We start from the raw sequence: 22,364 nt of genomic DNA, 5'->3' as shown, positions 1-22,364 counted from the left end.
ACAGGCATCAATAAAGAATTCGTTAAAAAAATGACATTTATTTTTGATGAAAACTTTGTTATACAAAAGTAAAATTGTATTTTACAAAATAAAATATGTTATTTACACTAGAAACACACACCTTATTAATTTTTCTATTTCTCTCCCGCGGTCAATGAAGAAACCATAGATTCTGCATATCTTCTTTGATCCCCTTTTCCAACCTAAACATTCGTGTTCTCAGACTTGCACACGTTTTACGATTTCCAGTATGTTTGAAGCAGTTCGAGCTTTAGACAAAAATTAAGTTCTGCTACGTTCGACTTCATTCATCCACTTGGCCAATTTTGGTAGAAAAGACTAAAAATTTGGATAGATTCTTTTTGTGGTGATAAATTCATATATAGAATAATAAGATGGCTATACAATTTTGGTGTCGAGGGCAGGTGCATTTTATATTAGTAAACTGAATTGTGCTGTGTGTGATCGCAATTGCTCTTGTGATAAAAATTCACTGTCTTTTCATTCCGACGTTCTCACCCATCTTTAAAGCTTTGCACTCATATGTATTCTTTGTATTCTTGATACTGCATCCATTTTATTTGTCTATTTCTGAACGCTTCCCCGGGTTTCATAACGCGAACTCCACTCGATAACAGCGCCAGGCCACCTAAAGGGACAGCGAGCAAGTTTAGGTCGAGCTCGTACAAAAATTCTCCATTTAAGACCTTACGTGGGATGTCATATCGATATAACTGGATGTAAGGCCGGTTAGCACTGTGACAAAATATGAGCGCTTGTCACATGTCACTTACTAAGTTCTCCTCCTTTCTCGTACACTGCCTTGCGGGCCTTGGAATACTAAGAAGGTGGGGGGGGGGGGGGGGTACAGAGATATTAAGAAAGCTGGAGACACAACCACGCCCCTTGTGGTAATTTCGTTCTACTCCCCTTTCCTTATTAAAAATGGGGGCAGGGGGTGGGGTTACCTTCCCACTTACACCACCCCCATGTAATACTATCAGCTTACTTCGTTCGAAGGCAATGTTCAACAGGATGTGTGTCTTCAGTGACCTCATTCTCATCAACTATATCTCGAGTATCTAAAACAAAATCCGTGTGCATCAGTCATCCATAAAAAGCAAATTTTGAAGGCACTGTTGCCTGGCAACCTCCAATATACACATAGCACTGCTCACCTACTGTGATGACGTCACCGACTGCACCGCTATGCCGAGTGGTACCGTTGTAGTAATACAATTCAAACCGTCGCTCCAGCCGCCTGTAAAACGCCAAGAGTTACAAACACGTCTTTCCAATGACCCATTTGACATATGGTTCTAGTAGTTGGTCCAGTTTCCCGACTTGTGGCTTTTTGTGTGTGCCAGCAACCCTGCCCTTTCCCTGGTGCAAGTTTGACTATACAACGTCCTGGGACCGAGCCTAGAATGATAGGAATGGGTTTGTACAGCTGTGACTCACCGAAAGTATTTGGAGCTAAGTGTTGAGTTCTGAAGTGCTGAGTTCATATGAACTTTTAAGCTACTCAGGCGCGTAAACAGGGGGGGGGGGGGGTGTGCGGCGAAAAAGTGGGTCATTTCTTATTAAGGAATCTTTAAATACTCTGATTGTTCCATCAGATACCTATGACTGCGCCCATCCCCCCCCCCAGCCAATCCTGGGTACTCGCCTGATGTTAGCCAGGGTGCGACGCATACCCATAGTAGGACATGCCCCTTGGTGGCCAAGCAATTGCTAAAAAGGCAGGGCATGCCCCTTGGTGGCCTAAGCGATTGCACAAAAGGCAGGACACGCCCCTTGGTGGCCTATTGTGCGTAATGACACTTAGCGGTATAAGTTTAGCTTATTCCTATAGGATGGACAAGTGATTATCTGATACTATAAACTATGGGAACAAAAGCTTCACGGAAAGAGGCGGAGACAAATTAAGGGAGAGGCCAAACAGATCTTTTCTTTCCTCTTCTCCACTCCCCTACCTTCCCCCCTTAATGTTTCTCACGCCTCATTTCTCAACACCTAAACTCTATGCTCTTGGTGCTCGAGAATGTCATCCTCAAATGCTCCGGGGCTCACCAGTCATTAACCAAATCCTTATTGAGACAAAACACGACTCCATAGCGTCCTCCTGTACTGTCTACGACCCATACAGGGAACTTTGGAGTTTTCAGCTTGCTGCCCACCTGAAATGTAATTAACGGGTGAATGAATGTGGGAAAAGTTATTCTCTGACTAGGTTACTTTCTGCACAATTTATGTGCACTTATGTGCTTTTCAGGCAATTGGCAAAAATGTTTAATTTTGCCTATTATTGAGTTGTACAAGTTTTGATTCCAAAAAAGTCTCTCTCCCACTGCCCACGGAGTTACTTTAAAATTTTCTAAAATAGTGTTGGGAACATCATCTAGTTAACGCCATTTTTCACCTCGACATCCTTTGAGTCAATATGTTCCCACAGCGTCAGAAAGCCTATCTCACTTCTCTCTTTAATCCCTTTTTGAGGATATGCCTGAAAACATAAAATTAAGTTGATTATTTGCATAGAAGTTTCTATTTTTGAAATGAGTATTCATGAGTATTGTGCATTTGACAGGGATGGAGAGGGGTGAGGGCTTATTTGAAAATCACAGCTTTAGAGGTGGGGGGGCTTAGGCTCAAATGAAGGAGGGGGGTCCAATAGGGTTCTCACATATTAAAACCAAACCTGATTTGCTGTATAGATAAATCTCACATACCAGTATCGTCCCTCGCTTGTTGTACTCTACATCACCATTGAAAACATTCTTGGTTGCCCTTCCTGTCAGTAGAAGGTTCATCATCGCCTGATAGGTAAAATGATAAATAAAAATTCCAAGTTATATCATGCGTTTCTATATGTCAACAAAGATTGGTGAGAGTGATTTGTTTTTTCCCATGTTGCCATGGGAAAAAATAATCATCTGAAACACGAACAGTATCAGTATTTAAATGAATATATTTTATTTCAATGTTGATTGGTTAGATCATAGCAAAAAACGGTTTAGATAATCTATTTCTTTATTGAGGGACTGGATAACAATAATGATGATTATAGGAGGATAAGGATACAATCACAGTGGTGGTGATGATGATGATAAAGATACAATAAAGTTGATGTTGGTGGAGGTAGTGGTGGTGTTGGTTATTGATGGTCTGATGATTGGAGGTGATGGCGATAATTGGAGGTGATGATGATGATCATGACAATGCCTATATCCTTTTTGCAGACAAACCTGTGAGCATCCGTTATTTGAGTCCAATAGAATGGAGTTTGGCTCGGAAAGATCTTCAGTCACTCTATATAAAAATGTAACATTTTAACCTCTATTCAAAGATTACACAAAATATTTTAATTGGGTTAAGAGCAGCTCTGAAAATGCTACACAATTAAGGGGCTCCAGGAAATGTTTTATCCCCAAAATATTTTTTAAAGGTCAAAACACACAAATTGTTCATTTTCAATGTAAAATTCCTGTTGCTAGTGCTAGTAGCAACAAATACTAACCTCTTTGTTGTTCTAGATAAAATGATTGAGTAGAGAAGGAGTATGCAGCCATCCCCACTGGTACTTTCAAACTGCAATCAAATTGTATTTTTATAAGCTAACCTGAATGTCTGACTACAATAGAAGCGTTTATCATACACTCAATTTTGTAGACTGCAAATGTAGAGGAGGGATATCTAGAATGATGAGGAAATTGGCATCTCTAGAACGTGGATATCACCAGAACCAGTATCAGAGGACGAGCAGGGATTTTGTGATATTTGCAGAGGAATACACACTAGACAGAATGAAAATATCACATTTTGGTAGGCAAGGGGTTATGCACATGCCCCACCCTGCATTCAGCCCTAGCAACCCTATCTACGCTCTAGCTAACATCTTTCTACCACTGGTTTGCTGTCATTACTATTCTAGATCTTGTATATATATTTTGGCTTTTGGTTTTCTTACAAATGTTACTTGTCTTTTGATAAATCTTTGAAGCTCATCAAAGTCACTGAATGTAAATAGCATGAGCTGCAATGAATTTAAAGAAGAAATGAGAAAAAATGAGCATGCAAGAAAATATGCAAAGAAAAGAACAAGACCACAGTCAATACTTCTCCAAACAATACTTAAAGAATCACGCACGTACACACCCTGCGCACCCCTCCTTGACGGCCAAAAAGTGGGCCATTTCTTTTTTAGGAATCTTCAAATACTATGCTTTTTCCATATGATACCTATGACTGCCCCCTCCCCCCCCTGGCCAATCCTGGGAATGCGCCCGAGAATGCTGTCTACATACTCTACTCACACTTTTAAAATATGGACAACTCCTGAGCTACTGTTTACAAGGTGGTTGAGTTCCTTTATAAAGCTCTCATTTGTTTAATTTATACTTACGTTTTCTGTGAGATGATCCAATTTGTAGCCTTCATAGGAAAGCCACTGAAATTCACCACATGGCCTATTAGAATAATAAATGGCAATAAATATTATACAACAAGCAAAGTGAAATGAAGCAAGGAGATTGGGAGACAAGCACTTTCTCTTGGACCTTTCTAGAACCCAAAGGTAGGGTTTTGAGCATGGCTGGAAGGAACTGTTCATCCATTTAGAAGTTTGTATAGTATTCCCTGTATGCAGCTCCAGGTTAAATGGGAAAATGTGTTGTCTCATTTGAGAACACCTCTGAGTAAGGAGGGAGGGTGGAGCTCTCCAAACCCCTTGAACACTACTTGGCCATGAGCCTGCGGACTCTCAACTGTAGTTTGAGACTTTGCAGTACAAGAGTCTCCGGCACCATTTTGTCAGCAGCCAAGTGTGAGAAAGCATCCATTTCCATTGGCTAATTTCAATATTGACAAATGAATTGAGGAAATAAAGATTAAGTGTATTCAACCTTTTTAGATGGTTATTTTGAAATTTTGTCACATATTGTAAATGTTAAAATGAAAACAATAACATAAATGTGGCTGACTGTGGTTCTTTAATCACATGTAAGCCCTTACAGTGTCACTACAGCATGTTTCCTTTCCCCTGCTTGCCACATCATCTGTGACAGGGCTGCCACTAGTGCTCGTTGACGGTCAGATGACATAGGCTGCAGCATGCTAGAATTGGAATGAAAATGAAAAATATAATGCAGTGCTTATCGAAGATACTTATAAAAATGGAAAACATAGTAAAAAGGTGAAGCATTATCAGTATTATGTACAGTATACCAGTGTTATTAGTGAATTAAAACACCCCCTTTTTTCTCACCTCTTTGCAATAGCTGGTGTAGCATTAAAGTACAACAGATTCTTTATGAGAAATGCTTGTAAACAAGCCAGGACACCAGCAGGCCCAGGCTATAACCATAAAACAAGGATAAAATCAGGTATGAAAGCCAAAAGAGGTGGTGGTGGGGGAGGAGTTATGAATGCCGAAAGAGGTGGTGGTGGGGGAGGAGTTTTGAATGCCAAAAGAGGTGGTGGTGGGGGAGGGGTTATGAATGCCAAGAGGTGGGGGAGGGGTTATGAATGCCAAAAGAGGCAGTGAGGGAGAGGTTATAACTGCCAAAAGAGGTGGTGGTGGGGGAGGAGTTATGAATGCCAAGAGGTGGGGGAGGGGTTATGAATGCCAAAAGAGGCAGTGAGGGAGGGGTTATAAACGCCAAAAGAGGTGGCGGTGAGGGAGCGGTTATCATTGACAAAAGAGATAGTGGGGGGATTTATATGTTATTTACCAGCTAGGAGGTCCGTATCGTGAAATACCATGAACGAGGTCACAGTATTTCACGATACGGACAGACTCTTAGCTGGTAAATAACATATTTATATTTTTCTTTAAAAAAAAAATTAAAAAGATCACACACTCACGGCTGTTTATTTGAGACTGCAGTGACGCTCGCACTACAAAAGCCATTCAACAGTTTCTTTTAACCTTATTCGGAATATTGACAAGCGTATGTTTGACATAAGCAAACCAGATAAAACTTGATCAAATTCAAAGCTTAACTGCTATAACTTGATGAATGGAAGCAAAATGTGCCTAAATCCCACGAAATCGTCCATGAAAATAACATCAGAAGATATTTCATCTTTAGAAATCAGGGGACCTGTCCCAATGTCTCTGATTAATCAGAATCGGAGTCAAGAAAAGACCCTCGTCTTCTTTTCATGGTTTCGCTGCAGCGTCTGGCGGTTGGTGAACTCGAAGTCGGGGAAACAAACTGGAAGTTGAAAGTGCAGCCTTCACACTTTCCAATGTTTGCACCAGAAAACAAACCAGTAGCGCTGGTACTAGCTGTCGTGTTTGATGTGTTGTCATTTGAAGTGGAATGCCGAGCAGCGAGGCTTTGCTGGTTGCTTTTTGCAAGACCATTTGACATTCTTCGCTGGTAGGCACTTGGAGCTGCTTTGATGAATCAAGGCTCTTGAGGTTCTTATGGCCGATCAGTTGAGCCACATAATTTTCTGGAATCTCTGCATCCATCAAGCGAGAGATACAAGTTTTCCTCACTGAGTGGTTTGTCACGTTTCCCAGCAATCCAGCTGATTTGGCGGCAGTGATAAGAAACTTTTCGATAGAATTTTTGCCCAACGCTCCGTTGCTGTACCAGAGAGAGCTAAAACCCACCAAACAGTTCGCTGGAGAACTTCAGGATTGCTTAGTCCAACAAGACCTTTGTCAAAAAGCAAATCCTCCTCTTCTTCTGTCAGTGCTCTTGCTGCTTGGGGACGACTTCCCTTCGCAAAGACTTCAACCAGTTGTTTTTTTCTTGCAACCAGAACTTCCCTTGACTGGATAAACGGTGGATCTCTAAATATATTGATTCGAGAACCAGAATAATGGAGCTGGCGCTGGACACTACGCTGGAAACTTGTCAGCGATGATGGCTCATACCTGTGTTCATTTTTCTTGTTTACGGTCAGGAAAAAGTTGCAAAGCAAGATATTCAATTCGTTGGCAGGTATGTCCTGCAACTTTGTAGCTTCGTTTACTCCTTTGCAGTATCTGCTCCAGATATTGAGATTGTAGCTGGTCTTTTTTGTTGTGTTTTTGCATCCTTGTTCATGGTTAAAATGTTGTATGTCATTTAAGTTGCAAACATCAACAACTGTGTTTGAGCTCTCGGCTGTTTTTGAAAGCTTTTCCCTTGTATTTTATTTATCATCCTGGTCTGGATAATAAAACTCGCTTTCGCTATGGTCGCTATTGCATTCCATAACGTAATAAAATTGTTAGATAGAAAAAAAATGAAAATAAATGTTCCCAAAATAAAGTTTTGTTCAAGTTTTTGTAGCAAGCCGGGAGAGGAGAGAGAGGGCCAGTATCACAGGATCCTGATTGTAGGATACCGGACCTAACGAGAGCAAATCAGAGCATGCGATTTGATGGATACCGGACCCCGAAAAAAATAATTAGGGTTATGAATGAGTTGGGGGTAACAAACCTTGTAGAAGCTGAGCCCATAGTGTGAATTCATTGAGAAATTGATGTGCTGCTTGCGCCAGTCAGAGTTGAATGATGTTCCACATGTGCCAAACAGGACTGTGCGAAGACTCTGCATAGCAATTGAATATGATATATATATATATATAATAATGCGTGAGTGCAGGCGTTCATATAACAGTGCTCAATATATAGGTGTAGAGCGGGATATATCTTGGTTTGTAGGAAAAAAACAAGCGAACTACCGTTTCATCTCTACAAGCCTGTTTCGTGGTTGCCCACTCATCCTATATATATATATATATATATGCTTGAGTGCAGGCGTTCATATAATAGTGCTCAATACATAGGAGTAGAGCGGGATATATCTTGGTTTGTAGGAAAAAAAAAAACATGTGAACTACCGTTTCATCTCTACAAGCCTGTTTCGTGGTTGCCCACTCATCAGGAGATTTATTAGGAATATATTACTACCATCACTTATATACTATCTATGTATAAAATTAACATGAAAATAGGGCGTGAAATTTGAATGGCTGTTACGATGAAATTGAATAGTTCAGCTGTTGCATAACAAGGCTTTGTTCCTGTGGCGGCACGAAGACACTAGCTCGTTACGCTTGTTTAAAGTTGATAGCTTGGGTTGGCGGATAATGATAAGTTTTTCTTTGAGGCAGAGATTACATCTTTTGCTAGGGCTGTTGTAGGTGGAGTGAGATGACAGGATTTTCCATGAAATAAAGTGTTCTATGTTGTTGTCTTTAAGGCTCCATATGTATTTGCTTAGTTCGGTTGAGTTTCTGTGTTTATTGTGTCGGAATGAGGCGGTGTGGTTTCTATATCTTGTCTTGAATTCGTTCTCGGTTAGTCCTACGTAGGTTTCGGAGGTGTTGTTGTCCTTTCTTGTTACAGTGGCTTGGTAGATAACAGATGGAGATGGATTGGAGGCAGTTTCCGTCAAGGGGGCACGCGTTCTTTTGTCTGCAGTTGCATGTTTTGTTATTGGCGGTGGCGAGGGAGGTGGGGGTGTCTTCGGCTGTTATTGATGAGGTGATTATGCGTTTGTTGTGGCTGTCAATTATCTGCTTGGTGTTGCTCATGCAACTATAGCTGATTTTGATTATGTTCCGGTTGAAGATTTTTCTGAGTTTGTGGTCTTTAGGAAAGTGCTTGTCTATGAGTGAGAGGAATCTGTGGCCGATGTTGGTGCTTGTGTTCTTGCTAAAAGGGGGGTTGTACCAGATGATGTTGTTGCGCTGGCGGTTCTTGCGTTTGTTTATGGTGTTTGGTTCGTAGTGCAGCATGTAGTTATATCCACTTTCGTCGAGTGCTTTCTGGTATGGCGGGGCGGCTTGGTCGACCAAGCCTAAGCCTAACCGAAACGGTAGTTCGCGTTTTTTTATTATATATATATATATATATATATATATATATATATATATATATATATATATATATATATATATATATATATAATATATATATATGCTTTATATATTGCTTTTAATAATATATATTATGCTTTTGAGCAATTTCATACCTGAGCAGTCTCTAAATTTATTAGTGTCCCTCCTGGAATAACAGGTTTGACTGGTGAAGCAGGTTTAGCCTGTTTAGCAGATTTGGGAGGTGTGCTGACTCTTGCTCTCACCCGGCCAGAAGGAGGACGGCCACTTGTGACTGAAGGTGCTCTAGTTGTAATCTCAGTATCTTATCAGTTAAAAGTAGTGATCAGCTTTTTAATCTCATTAAAGGAGTATTCACTATTTATGGCCGAGGAAGGGTCGGTTATACAGTCCCACTCCACTTGAGTTTTCTGTACAGCCCCCCTTTGTCAACATCAAAACTTTGTTGACCCCCCCCTCCCCCCCTTCTCTTTAAAAATCCACAAAACTACATTTATAATAAGAAATGTAGATTTTTTATTGTTATAAAGTCAAACAGTAAAGAATATGTATCTTATAATCTTTGCATGCCATATCGCTAGTCCATATCATGCAGAACAATTTTATATTTTACTGCATGGGATGTCCTAATAAAAGATAAAATAGTAAAATGGTCTGATAGATCTTCCAGATCTGGTACTCGTGGGGCTGTCCAAAGCAAAGGTATCCAAGTCAGACTTTTTTTCACATCAACATTATCTAATAACCTGCCGTACTAGATTCCTGGTATATTTTACAAATGCATATATTTCAGTTGTTTTTTATTATTGATCCTATAGGTCAAGCTTAAATGAACTACTGAGTAATAAACATTGTTCAATTTGCCATTTGTGGGAAAGCGCTCATTTACAGCAGTAAATGTAGCCTAAATATGTTATTAGCAACGCTAGTAAACAGCTTTTCTTGCATTTTGATTAATCATTTCAATAATAATAAATAAAAAAGTTTCCTACTTTTAAGGGATGAAACTTTTTTGACCCCCTCTTCAACCACATTTGAACCGAACCCCCCTCGGCCATTAAAAATGAACACTTCCAAAAAGAAGTGATGCAGTTTACAACCAACTCAAGAAGAGATGACAAAATTTCTAGCTCACCTTTTTCCATCCTTGTCTTCATTCTCGATGGCATTATCTTAAGAAAAGATAAATTCACAAATTAAGATCAGCCAACTCTTACAGAAACCATCGGCATTTACCGGCTGTAATTCAGTTTTAATAATATCTCAGGAGCAATTAAACATAATTATATGAAAACAATTTGTTTGGTTTTAAAGTTCAGAGGGAATTACTTTAATTGTATTGGATTTAGTAAAGAGAGATATGGACATTGAAAGCCAACTCTTAGACAAACCTTGGGCGTCTGTTCCTGCATTGCCTTGGCAGGCTTACCACCTGTTAGCTGTGACCTCCCAGGGATCTTAGGGCTTACTTGCTCCAAACTTTTTTTTCTTGCCTGATGAGCCCATCTTCTATTGGGCTGATGAGGGGCTGATTCAGTGGGGTGTCTACAGCCTCCTCTAGCTTTAACAAGAACCCAACATTACTTCAAAATCAATCAATAAATAAATAGACTTTATTCTAAGATTTCAAAATTTCAACTTTGTACAAAGTTTTCTAGCCCTCTCTAAACATACATCAACATTTTAACTGTGACGCCACAACGAGGCATTAACAGCCAGCCGTTAATAACGTTAGTGAAATCATACCGATAGGGACTTCATCAACAACTTCCTCAAACACATCTTCCAGCTCGAGTGTGTCAGATGTCGGCTGCTTAGAAGTCTTGGGCAGTGTCTTTGCTATTGATGAGGCAAAGCTGGTACATAGAAAGGATTATGTCAAGAAATGCAGTAATCGCTAAGGTAGAGTGCTCTATAACTTCACATGTTAGAGCTACACAGAAGCAAAAGGAGAAGTCATCATCACTAACTTAGTTGTTAGCTGCAATATACCCATGTTTTAGGGCATGGAGCTTAAGTCTCACTCACTTCGAGTGCTTGTGATTATTTTATATGCAGTTTGGGTCTAGTTATTGTGGTGTGTGCTCTCACTCTGTGCCTGCACCCCTAAAGGACTTTTAGTAAAATAGAAACAGAAAAGGGAACAGAGACATAAGACATTTACCACTTGTGGGTAAATCGCTGTGAGTAAGAAGCAAGTGGAGTTTTGGAGGAAGGAAGGAATGGGTGGGTTCCTTTGCCTCCTTCTCTTCTTGCATCTCCTTCACGATGATTCAAATTTGCATGAAAGCTCTTGGGTCTTCTCTATCCTCCTTCTTCTTTCTCTTCCATATAACCCCATCTTCTTCTATCAGCAACATGTGATCTGTAATAAGCTCTTATATTAAGTGTCTTCCTCCCCACAATATCAAGCTTGAATACCCCACGGTGGGGATCATTGTTACAGTCTCCCCATTCAACTTGGTATCTATCAGTTAAAAGCACTCAGCCATGTTATGCTTCTTTGTCAACCAAGGTTCTGTACCAATAATTAAGTCTGACTGAGTTTTGTTGACCAGACAAGCAAACGTTTTTTCTTTTAGCCATCAAACTTTGGCAGTTCACATGGAGTAACAAAATCGTCTGTGGTTTAGGGCAGCTATTTGTAGGGCACCTGGCTGTATTTGCGCCTGGAGAACTAAAAGCAAAGCGTGCAGGTCTGATCATTTCTGTACGCAAGCTTGGTCCACAATCGAGTGATGTTTCTGAATCCGATGTGGCGAGGAGCCCAAAGGAGTTTTGGGAGCCAGTATCACAATAGGATTGAAAGAGGGAAGTGGAGAAATTAGGAATACCACAAAAAGTGCAAATCCATGTGCATGAGCTGTTCGCTAGTGCTCCATATACATCGTTCATCGCCAAACAATGAGCGTGATACCATACACTACTCGTTATTCTCCGTTTCCATTGCAAGTGAAAAGCAAACTATAAACTAACGTAAAGTTAGATTGATGCTCGAGATCAATGTCAGAGTGGAAAGATCCTTGCAATAACATTTTCTTCATGGCAACAAAATACTAAGTTACCTGTTATCAAAAACCCTTGACCACCTTTCAAGAATCCCTGTTCTGTCCTGTATCCCCTCAGTTTCGTTCGACATTTCAACTGTCAAATATCAAAACAAAAGACAAAAGACATTATTAAATTAAAATCTATACACCTTCTCAGAAAAAACTCGCATTGTCTAATGCTCATCACGATGTAAAGAAAAGTTTAAACATACCTGACATTTTTGCACATATACTGCTTCACTAGCTCAAAGATTTGAATACTTTTCAACGTTGTGACGACAAGAAACGCAATGGCTTCCATGTGATGTTAAAAAAATGCAAAGTTCAGGCGAGCAATCGATTCTTCCTCGTGCATTCTATCACCTATACACATCACGAAGATCAAGTTGATCTTTTTGGATTACATGATAAAGAAAATCAGAGGTGCAAAACTGTGCGACTTCGTGTTTATCAGAAGCAATATCACAATGTGTTGGAAGCCATTTTCGTAGTCATGGTTTGTTGCTAGTCCCAGTACTGAACCATCAACAGGGTACCCGGAAGAGAAGATAATTTTTCTTTTCTATACTTTTAGATACCCCTACAATCCTAGATTCCTATAAGATCAATTGACTCCAAATAATCCTTTCTAGAGATAGTCGACAAGCTTGTGACTGGGGAATTGTGGGGGAAAGTGTATACTTAAGCGCAAAGAAAAGAGGGGAAAGTATTGTTGTGCGCAAATGCCAAAGGGAATCTGGGGGGGGAGGGGTAGGGGGGAGCGTAATTGTGCGAAAATGCCGATGGAAAGTGGGGGCAAGTATACTTGTATGTACGTAAATGCCGAATGTTGTGCGCAAATGCCAAAGGGAATCTGGGGTGGGGGGGGGGGGGGGGGAGGGGGAGCGTAATTGTGCGAAAATGCCGAAGGAAAGTGGAGGAAGTGTAATAGTACGCAAAATTACCGATGGAAAGTGTGTGTGTGTGGGGGTGTAATTGTGTGCTAATGCCGAAGAAAAGTGGGGGAAAGTATACTTGTATGTGCGTAAATGCCAAAGGAAAGTTTCAGTTTTTTCAGTTTCAGTTTCAATAGGGGAAAGTATACTTGTATGTGCGTAAATCGAAGGAAAGTGGGGGAAAGTATACTTGTGCGTAAATGTCGAATGAAAGTAGGGAAAAGTATACTTGTATGTGCGTAAATCGAAGGAAAGTGGGGGAAATTATACTTGTGCGTAAATGTCGAATGAAAGTAGGGAAAAGTATACTTGTATGTGCATAAATGCCGAAGGAAAGTAGGGGAAAGTATACTTGTGCGTAAATGTCAAATGAAAGTGGGGGAAAGTATACTTGTATGTGAATACTTGTATATGAATACTTGTATATGAAAGTGGGGGAAGTATACTTGTATGTGCGTAAATGCCGAATGAAAGTGGGGGGGAAGGATACTTGTATGTGCGTAAAATGCTGAAGGAAAGTGTGGGGAAGTGTACTTGTGCGTAAATGTCGAAGAAAAGTGCGTCGTGAGGGTTGTGACCCTGAGTACTGTTTATCTCGGTAATTACTGAATATTTGTTAAACATAGCTTAAAAGGACCCTGCTTGGCTAAGTATCATTTAAATCTATTCAGAATTTCCTGTCAAATTATTTAGTTTGTTTACAATTCGACAGACGTGCGTAAATGTTCGTGAATCGGACGTCGTTCCCTGCTGTGAGTTGCCATATGCTTATTCATCGCGCCATTAATGATATATAACAAGGCTGTTTCTGTCGTGGGACTGCTGTGAGGGATCTATATCATTATCGTGGCAAACGCACGCAAATCGTCTGACGACCTGTGAGCATCATAAGTAAAATGTATTGAAATTAACTTAGATGATCTTTCGAAGAGTAATAAAAATGTTCATGCACATTTTAGAAAGAGATCGGTCCTTATATAATGGATTTTCTAGATATTGGGTGTTATCGACTATTGCTCTGAGTAAGTGGGCCAGAAAGTGAATAGCGAGAAAATTTCTCCAATTAGCATTTTTTGAATCCGCGACGGGAAGATCCCGTGATGGGATTTGCTGGAACTGTGCGTGTTTTTATCACGCAAAGGGTGCGGCACTTTTAGTGCAGAAGCGAATAACACAGTCGAGATGCCTTTGAGTCAGCTTCAACCATTTTTTACGATTAGGAAGCGTTTGTAATCTGTTGTGCACGCATCTGTACTACTTTTGATTGTTTCTCGAGTTCATTTCCCTCGGCTCTCCAGCTCAATGTAGGAGCTTGGGCCATCTCCGTGGACAGGAGAGGATAGGCGATGGGTGAGGTGTCCACCCCTCCCCTCCCCTCCCCTCACGGGAGAGGATAGGCGATGGGTGAGGTGTCCACCCCTCCCCTCCCCTCACTAACTGAATAAGATTCATATCCCCACCCACCATAAAGAACAGTGTCCTAAGGCCTGGCGCTTAATTAAAGAAAGCGGAGCGCAGAGCCTGATTGTTTAAAAAAGGGAAAAAAAAAAACACGAATCCAGCAGCACCAATTAAATTTTGCTTTAGGCGCCTTTTTAACCAGATCCAAAGACCTCCCGGATTCTGTCAATTTGAGTCTCGTGTACACGCGATTTACCGCTTTAGATGAACAGCCAAGATTTCAACAGATAACTTTCTTTTTGAAACACTTGTGTTTTATCTGTCTTCGTCCATAATGTTGTTTGATATAGCGCCCTAGCCAAAGAGTTGTTGAACTTTTTGCGACTGAGGCGGCAAGAATAAACACCGTGATTGACGCGTGAACCGTGCCTTCAAAAAAGCCGTGGTTAAGTTTTTTTTTTAAGTAATCAAAAGATTTGATATTCATGTGCGACATGACATCCTGCCGATAGCAATGTATTTAGCCGCTAAACGGACTAATTTTAGAACACTTTGTCACGTCACGTCTCGAACGTGGGCCAAGGTCAAGTGAAAATCTTCACCTCCTGAATACAACACCAGTAAATATCCTTAGAGCGGAAGAAAACTTCCATCTCCTAACAAAAATAGCGAGGTATCTTATTCGAAGAACAATGGAAGTTTTTAAGTTTCACTCTCTTTAAAAGACCAAAAATGGAAATTAAATGGGTTCCCATTTTTTTGTGGTCAGCGGCTTTGTAAAAGGGAGAAACTTCAAGTAAGCCTCCGTGCTGTTGTCTGTTTTGTACTCATACGTGACCCTTGATATTTGCTGTAACTGGAACCCCAAATAATTTTATAATTCCGTGATTTTTGTTTACTTTATTCCATTAATTTTATTTCTACAAAATTCAATTACTCTTTTATGGTTAGAACTTCGTTGTGCAAATTAGATTCCCGATTTTCCGCGCGTTGCCTGCTTAACCTTGCAACGTTTTCTTTTTTAGTTCAGGTCCACGTCAACGTTTTCTTTTTTAGTTCAGGTCACTTCTTGGTTGTAGTTTCGTGAGAGCGGTTGGTGGTTTGAGTTCAAAAGTCACTGTTAACGTTTTCGTATGGTCGCGGAGCCAACCGACAAAAACCGACAAATGCCGACATTGACGGCCAATTATCTGACTGACATCCAATGTCCTCGAGTAAAGAAAGACGCACAAAAGTTCACCTGAGATATGAAAAAGTAAATAAACACTAAAAAAAGACACGCAAAATAGTATGAGTGGACACCAGTTTTCAGTATTAGAATTACAATTTCCTTTTTCCGTACCGTGGAATTTTCTTGCGTGTTTCGCTTTGTTCTGTTTCGTGCAACTGCTAAATTTCAAAACCCACTCAAGCTATTTCCCTCCCCGAGCTGGTATTTTTTTCTTTGTCGGCAATTGTTTACAAATTAATTTCTATCACATGCGGTCCAATTATAAGACACCTCGGAAGGAATTGGTCTCCTGTGTCAGACTGGTGCTTCCCGCGACTACCCAACCAATTTTCGTGAATACCCCGAAAGGCCTTTCCTTATTTAAATGTGCTGACTTAGCATGTTATGAATAAGTAATTTGCTATGTCCACCATGTTTGGATTAGGTGATATTTTATCAGCGAGGAAAAACGAAGTGAGTTAGAGACCGGTTTTTTCCCGTGAATAAAGCGACAAGGCATGGACAAGAGAAGGCAAGTAGACAAAATGCTTGATCGATTTTCTTGTTGTGATGTCAATTTAGCGTATTTTACAGCCGAGTCTCGCTATGAGTACCGTAATGCGAAGGCTCGAAAAACGAAATTGCACCACCGTGTACTAAGACTCGGTCGCAGTATTATTATTTTTCAGATGTTATAGAATACCGTAGTGAAAAAATTGATCTAGCAGTTTTGTGGGTTGAAATCTTGCTATGAAGCTGCGATTGCCCAGCGGTAGAGCTGATAACCCGGAAAATGAGAACAAAGGCCCTTGAACTTGGTGATTAGGATCGCTCCACTACTCTTGTCAATCAAAAAAAAGCTACATCGTCATTTCTTATGTCACAAAGATTGGAAAAATGAATAATATGCTCGGATCAAGCAGGTTCTCTTCTTTTTGTTACGTCAAGAGAATGGAGGTATTTCCCAATTGTTTGTCACGTGATCAGCGCTACCATTACTTAAACCATTAGAGTCTTCGTTTATCAGCGTTGTGCTCGAAATCATGATATATTTTGGCACATTCCCAAAAGAATGAAGCGCGTGGCTTTATTAAACACGTTCTTCTAATACCGGCGTTCCAGTGCTTCCTTTACAACACTGTCGACTACTAGCGCGCACGTGACAACCTCCGCTTCCGGCGCGCGAAAGAAAGAATAAAACTCACAGACGCAGTATGAGTGCCACGATGGTTGTACCCTATAGGTGAGTGCGAATCGTTTAGAGTTCAGCCTACGCGTTTCAAACTGTGTTTGCCGTTACCTTCTGTGGTTGTTGCTCGTCGCTACGGGATAAAACACGATACTTTCACAGTTAAGAAACGGTAGTAGTTATGGCGTTGTGCTAAGCGTCGCACGATGTCGAGTATGCTATTTTACCAAATATCTGCTACGATATCGCAACTGAGGGATAATACAAGATCCATTGACGTTCATGCCGATTGTTTGTTGGTACATTTTAGCTGTTCTTAAATTCAGTGAAGACAATGGCTTGTGGAATAACGAAGGATATAGGATGGGCCCGTCTTTTGAATTGTGTTAGCATGCAAAGAAGATGACTCATCTACATTCTGACATGTCCTCGCACTTTCACGAGAAACAAAATCTTTCATAGCGTCCTTTTTATGTTAAGGTGTGGGGCTTTCTAAGCTTTTCCTTTGGGAACACAGAGCGACCTGTTAATAGAGTGAAAAGAGAGTGTGTTAATGAAATAAGGGTTGAAGTAAAAGTCACTACAGTAGACGAACGTAGAACCTCTGTATGTAAAGTGTATAAAGCGTAGAGGTTCGATCACGTACGGTTATCAATATTCAATCGTAGTACACACTACTTGGTCTTAAGAATTCGTATTCAAGACTCTAAGAGACTAAACAGACGACGTTGAACAATGTTTGAACATTCTGCATTTTCTATTCATTTTCCTTCTCTGTCCCCTCTTGTTTGTCTCTGGATTTTATTACGCACAGCGTTCATTTTTTTACTTTTACTTTTTTTACTCCAAGCAATGATCGAGTTGAAACTTTGCATACAAATTCTTATTCTTCCCCTTTTTCATACAATTTGAGTGGCATTCTATATTGTTAGCAGCAAAAAGAAGATAATTTTAGACTTTGGGGGTAGGTATGACACAAAATCGTTTTACTTGATTTTCTTCTCTCGAGCCTTTGACATCCTTCCGTGACTCGATTTTTGTCCCCCACTGATTAAAAATGTAAGCAAACTTTTTATAAAGGTAAAAACCTCTGACCCTAGTCGCACGGAATGCTTAATAATACTCAAACCTTTATTTAAATTTGTTTTTCGCAGGCAAATGATAATATTTATTTTCCAGAAAAGAGTTTCTAATACTTGTAAAAAGAACATGGTTTTTCCAATTATAGCCTATTCGTTCTTGGCGATTTTTATTGAGTCTATACATTATTAAAAAATAACGATTATTTTCAATAGTTTTTGTTGTAAACCCAGATTCAATGTATGGTAAATATAGCAAACACACGCCGTTATTTTCTCATCGTATCAGACTATATTTAATTTTAGAAGCTACAGTGGTCCTGTGTTAAAAAAGTGTGTTTTCGCTTTATCAGGCTTGCAAGTTTTGTTGGGAATATTCCCTGCATTGTTTTAGATACGGTGGTCACATTAAAAAAGAAAACGGAGATACAAATTCACTTTCAATAATCTTCCGTGTGAAAACTATTTTTTCTATATAACTGAGTATTTGATCTCAGTTTCGTAGAATTTGTCGAAAGCGTTTCTAACGATACAAAAACACGGACTGCTGGCTCTCTTGAGAGGGTTCTATCTTCCGAATATACGAGTTGACATCTTGTGAAAGTCTTGACAAAAAGAAAAAAAATGACCACTTTATCACAAATGATGCATGATGTTATAGTTGTTTGGACAAATTAATTTTTTAAAATTAGGATGTGTGAAATAGAAGGGCTAACCCTTTGCTTACCTTTCATTAAAATTGTTGTTGACGCTTCTATAGAATTTATGCATATTTAGATCAACAACTCGCTCCAGTAGAAAATTTATTCTCTTCGCAACCCTAATGTTTCCTAGCAGAAGCGAGAACTCGGCAAGATAAAATGCATTATCTTGAAGAGCGATGCCTACACGTGGGAATTGCGAAAGATCTTTAGGCGTAGGCGCATTTTTGAGGTTGGACGACTCATGATCTCGCTGTCAAATTTCGAGAGTTTTTACATTAGACTTGCACGTGTGTGTTTGACGCTAGCCGACTCGCGGCTATCTACTAACCACTCTTAAAACAAAACCGCATTTCAAGATCCGAAAATAACGGTTTTGTTTGAAAGCGGAAGCGATCGGACAGTGAAAGGGCCTCTGTATAGAGGCGCTTACAATAAGCGTGACATTCTACTTCCGGTTCCCTTAAACGCGTTGTGTAGTTTTGACCGCAACTGAAAGGCCATAATAGCATTCGTATAGTTTTTCTTTCTCTCAAGTCAGTTTATTCAGAATTGCAGAGGAACTTACCAGAAGTAAAGCTTAGAGTGACACCAATTAGATGTCAAGATAACATTGAAAAGAACTGCTCATGCAAGTAAAAGTTTATAAAATGTTAGCATTTTTTGTCTTTATAATCAGGGATTAAGGAGGATCAGGAAGATGTTTTTTTTCTTAAAATTATAATTTCTCGCATTTCTATTTGTAAACGTAATTAGAAAATAAACAGTTCTTCCATGCGCGCTCTGTCTTGATCTAGACACGACCGCCTCAGGACTCGACAAAAGATACCGCGAATAATTATTATTCAGTTTGGAGAGATACTGATATACCAGGCGCCTCTGATGTAATTATTACGACTGATGTAAATACGAGAAACGAGAGATCCGAAAGTAGCGAAGTGAATATATCCGATAGTGATTACTAACGAACAATCATCGCTCACGATTGCTACGTGACACTTGTCCTGTCACCGAGTAATGCCCAAAGGGGCGGACTTGTGAGGTGTTCGCCTTTTACTTTAGCACCGGACGAATACACGTTCTCGACTCGTTCGTATCTCTGCTCTATATAAGGCAATTTTGTTACCTTTTGCGGTGCCTACGCGCGCTTGTATAGAAATGACGGACGTGATGCGATTAGCTCCTGTCATTGTTGATGAAGTCGCGTTCTTTTTGGCAAATGGATTAGTTCGCGTCATCGGTATGAGAATATTGCGTTTATAAAGATAATGGAAGCAACCCCGTTTCTGGCTCCAAAACGACTCTATGCTTTTATACACTTACGTAAACACTTACTAAGGTTTTTGAGACTTGTCGAAATATTCGCTTGAAGAAATCGTGCACATTTCGTTCCGCGTTTTGTATTCTTTCCTGACACGTGCTTCGTTGTAAACTTGTCAAAAAGACTTGTGTTTAAATTGCCCTAGACTTACAACACTAAGATTTCAAACAATAAAACTCAGCCTAACGAAGTTTCAAAAAGTTTCCGGTCTTCTATTGAATATTTCTTTCTCCCCTGGGTTGACGCGGTTTTTGCTTGATTTTGATTGCAGCGCTTGTCAAACTTTGTTGATCTTTGATAAAATATACGCTGAGCGTTTATTTAGTAGATGCTTGTGGCTTGCGGGTATTTCGGGCTAAATTCCAGTTATTCCTATGATACGGGAGCCGAAACAAAGGCCCCCCCTCCAAATATGTCGGCAGTACTGTGACGTCGCGCACCGGTAAGCTTCCAGTGTGTAAACGTGCACGGCACTGCACGTCCATGATTATTTGGTACAGTTCTCAGAATTGCGTGATCACGAAAAACGATTCACTCAAGAGCGAAACGAACGAGACACGAAAAGAATCCGAAATGAGGTGAGCTTAGCGGCTGAAAAGATTAAACTTTTAAATCGTGGCTTTATTAAGATGTTGCGTGATCCAAAATCATTAGACTAAAACTCTATCACGCATGAGCTGACCCTGGCCTAAGACTGCGACTGGATGACTAATACTTACGTAATTTGAGCCCGCGAGTGGATACCGCGGCAGGCATGCGCAGTGGCTTTGTTGCTAAAATGTATCTGCGTGGAAGCGAGGCGCTTCTGGAAATATCCGTAAAATCCGTAGCAGCAACACGGACAAACTACCGCGCGCACTAACACAGCAAGATAAAAAGTTTGCTGCTACTTTTAACACGGATTCTAACCCCTTTAAACACAGGCAGGCTCGACCTATAACGAGTATGATTGTGCCAGTCATGGGGAAGGATCCACGGTGGCTCCAAGTTGAAGTTTGCCGTGAGTTTCAAAGAGGAAAGTGTTCGCGCACAGAGGACGACTGTCGCTTTGCCCATCCGCCGGCTCATGTGGCCATTCACAACGGCAGAGTTACAGCCTGTTTCGACTCCCTAAAGGTGAGATCATTGCGGTATAACTATGTTCCTGGGATCGTGGTAAAATGGCTGAAATTTGGAGTAATTGGACTGTGGAGATTATGTGCTGTTTTTGTGTAAGTTCTGAGAACCTGACATGAACTTTTCACGTAGTCATGTCGTTTGACATTCTTTCAAATGCGGGTATTTTTGCAGACGTTTGCATTTTATAAAGGTCGTATTAAATCGGTTTTAAGCTTTCCACATTTAAGCCAGATTGCCGAGTCGTACGCTTCAAAGTTATTAACTCAGTGATATGGTTTGTTTTGATCGTTTTTACGAGTTTAATGTCACAACATAGAACAAGCGAACGCGATGTTTCGCGACCTCCAATCTTGTGAACTTGTTGCTTCTTTGAATGTTTTTGAATGAAAGCCTTAGATTTTTATTTGATTTTACCTGTCATGTCCACTAGTCTCGGACTTATAATATCAAGCAAATTCAGGTAAAATTTCACCCAGACTCGCGCACTTTTCATTCACATTTCCTCCGCCGTAAACGAGCCCGCTTGATTGAAAGCTGTGACACGAATTCGTTTACGCACGTACTTTTTGTTATTCGTGTATTTTTAGCCATTTATAAGCATCGAAGCTTTTTAGATTTCCAGAATTCTTGCCAAAAGGCGTATTTCCTCTCGCATTTCGTGATAGAAGGGGCAAATTACGCCTTTTAAATCAAGTTGGGGATTTCGTGACACGGATGGAATTAGATAACAGAGCCCAACATATTGCGTGTATCGCTCACTTCAATTTTTTATGCAGACTCACGAATTTACACTGCGCAACAAATTTGTGTTTTTCTATTTTGGGTTTTTGATTAAACGAGCCAAGTGATTTCCAAATTTGGCACATTTCAAGAAAGACAACGGTTAGTTTGCCAGTACCAGGCTTGTTTGAAAGTAATAAATATACGCTCTTGAATATCTACTACCAGATAGCAGGTACGTAAGATTTCGAGATGTCTGTTACATGGTCATAACCTAACCCTTAACCTTGAATTATTACGGTTACATGGCTAACCTAAGCTACTAGCTTGGCCGAGATACTTAATTTTATCTCCTCCTTCTTCGCGTTTTTTAAAACATTAAATGATATGGATTTCCTTGCTGTGTTTCAATCATGAGATAAAATATGAGCGAACAAAAGAACGCATACCTAAACATTTTTCTTCGTACACGCAACCTCTAGTGTCGTATATAGTTATTGCGTTTGATCATCAACGTATCAGTGTATCATGACAAAATTGCAAAGGCTTGTCCTTTTATTCTCCAGAAAAATTCAACCAGCAAATTACTTTGTCACATAATTGAAATGTAATGTTTTCAAGCGATTTTAAGTAAGGTTCAATTTAGCAAGTTGTCTGGGATTTTTAGACAAAAAGATTCATGCGAACGCAACCTGCACGTATGTGTAATGAAGCGTAAACTGGCTAATTCATTATAATTAGCTTATTCGTTTACGATTACGATTTTTTTCTATGATATATCTTGGAACAATG

The 22,364-nt window shown here is 40.0% G+C and overlaps 2 protein-coding genes across 19 annotated transcripts in view; one reads left to right on the top strand and one right to left on the bottom strand.

Annotated features, from left to right (window-relative positions):
• Positions 1 to 22: 22 nt before the first annotated feature.
• On the bottom strand, positions 23 to 18,771 carry LOC5509961 (probable ubiquitin carboxyl-terminal hydrolase MINDY-4). Of its 3 annotated transcripts, XM_048733098.1 has the most exons (20): positions 18,439 to 18,771; positions 16,744 to 17,155; positions 11,913 to 11,991; positions 10,594 to 10,703; positions 10,239 to 10,408; positions 9,983 to 10,019; positions 8,982 to 9,151; positions 7,443 to 7,553; positions 5,267 to 5,355; positions 5,014 to 5,115; positions 4,406 to 4,469; positions 3,971 to 4,036; positions 3,521 to 3,591; positions 3,249 to 3,312; positions 2,733 to 2,819; positions 2,423 to 2,506; positions 2,074 to 2,180; positions 1,179 to 1,261; positions 1,010 to 1,082; positions 23 to 649 (listed from the first exon to the last, which is right to left on the bottom strand). In XM_048733098.1, exons 3-20 carry the CDS (start codon positions 11,984 to 11,986, stop codon positions 586 to 588), a joined length of 1,626 nt encoding a protein of 541 aa, XP_048589055.1. In that variant the 5' UTR covers positions 11,987 to 11,991; positions 16,744 to 17,155; positions 18,439 to 18,771; the 3' UTR covers positions 23 to 585. The 3 variants fall into 3 exon arrangements, 2 of the variants coding, with proteins under 2 accessions (XP_048589055.1, XP_001630454.2); XM_001630404.3 differs by lacking the exons at positions 16,744 to 17,155; positions 18,439 to 18,771 and adding an exon at positions 12,110 to 14,389; XR_004295504.2 differs by lacking the exons at positions 23 to 649; positions 16,744 to 17,155; positions 18,439 to 18,771 and adding an exon at positions 12,110 to 15,734 and having other exon boundaries at positions 1,016 to 1,082; positions 1,179 to 1,422.
• Positions 15,847 to 22,364, top strand: part of LOC5509971 (muscleblind-like protein 1) — a 27,228-nt gene continuing 20,710 nt past the window's right edge. For 8 of the 16 annotated variants that reach the window (XM_048733102.1, XM_048733101.1, XM_048733100.1 and 5 more), the window contains exons 1-2: positions 20,160 to 20,311; positions 20,657 to 20,849. In XM_048733102.1, coding sequence (XP_048589059.1) covers positions 20,217 to 20,311; positions 20,657 to 20,849 — 288 coding nt within the window. In that variant the 5' untranslated portion in view covers positions 20,160 to 20,216. Of the gene's footprint in view, positions 15,976 to 16,548; positions 16,687 to 20,158; positions 20,312 to 20,656; positions 20,850 to 21,653; positions 21,808 to 22,364 lie in introns of those variants that run through there. The other 8 variants (XM_048733104.1, XM_048733103.1, XM_032379020.2 and 5 more) reach the window with 5 other exon arrangements.

This window comes from Nematostella vectensis, chromosome 9, assembly GCF_932526225.1.
Source record: "Nematostella vectensis chromosome 9, jaNemVect1.1, whole genome shotgun sequence".
Lineage (NCBI taxonomy): Eukaryota > Metazoa > Cnidaria > Anthozoa > Actiniaria > Edwardsiidae > Nematostella > Nematostella vectensis.
The sequence above is the reverse complement of the archived record's forward strand: the minus strand, read 5'-3'. Positions and strand labels throughout refer to the sequence as shown.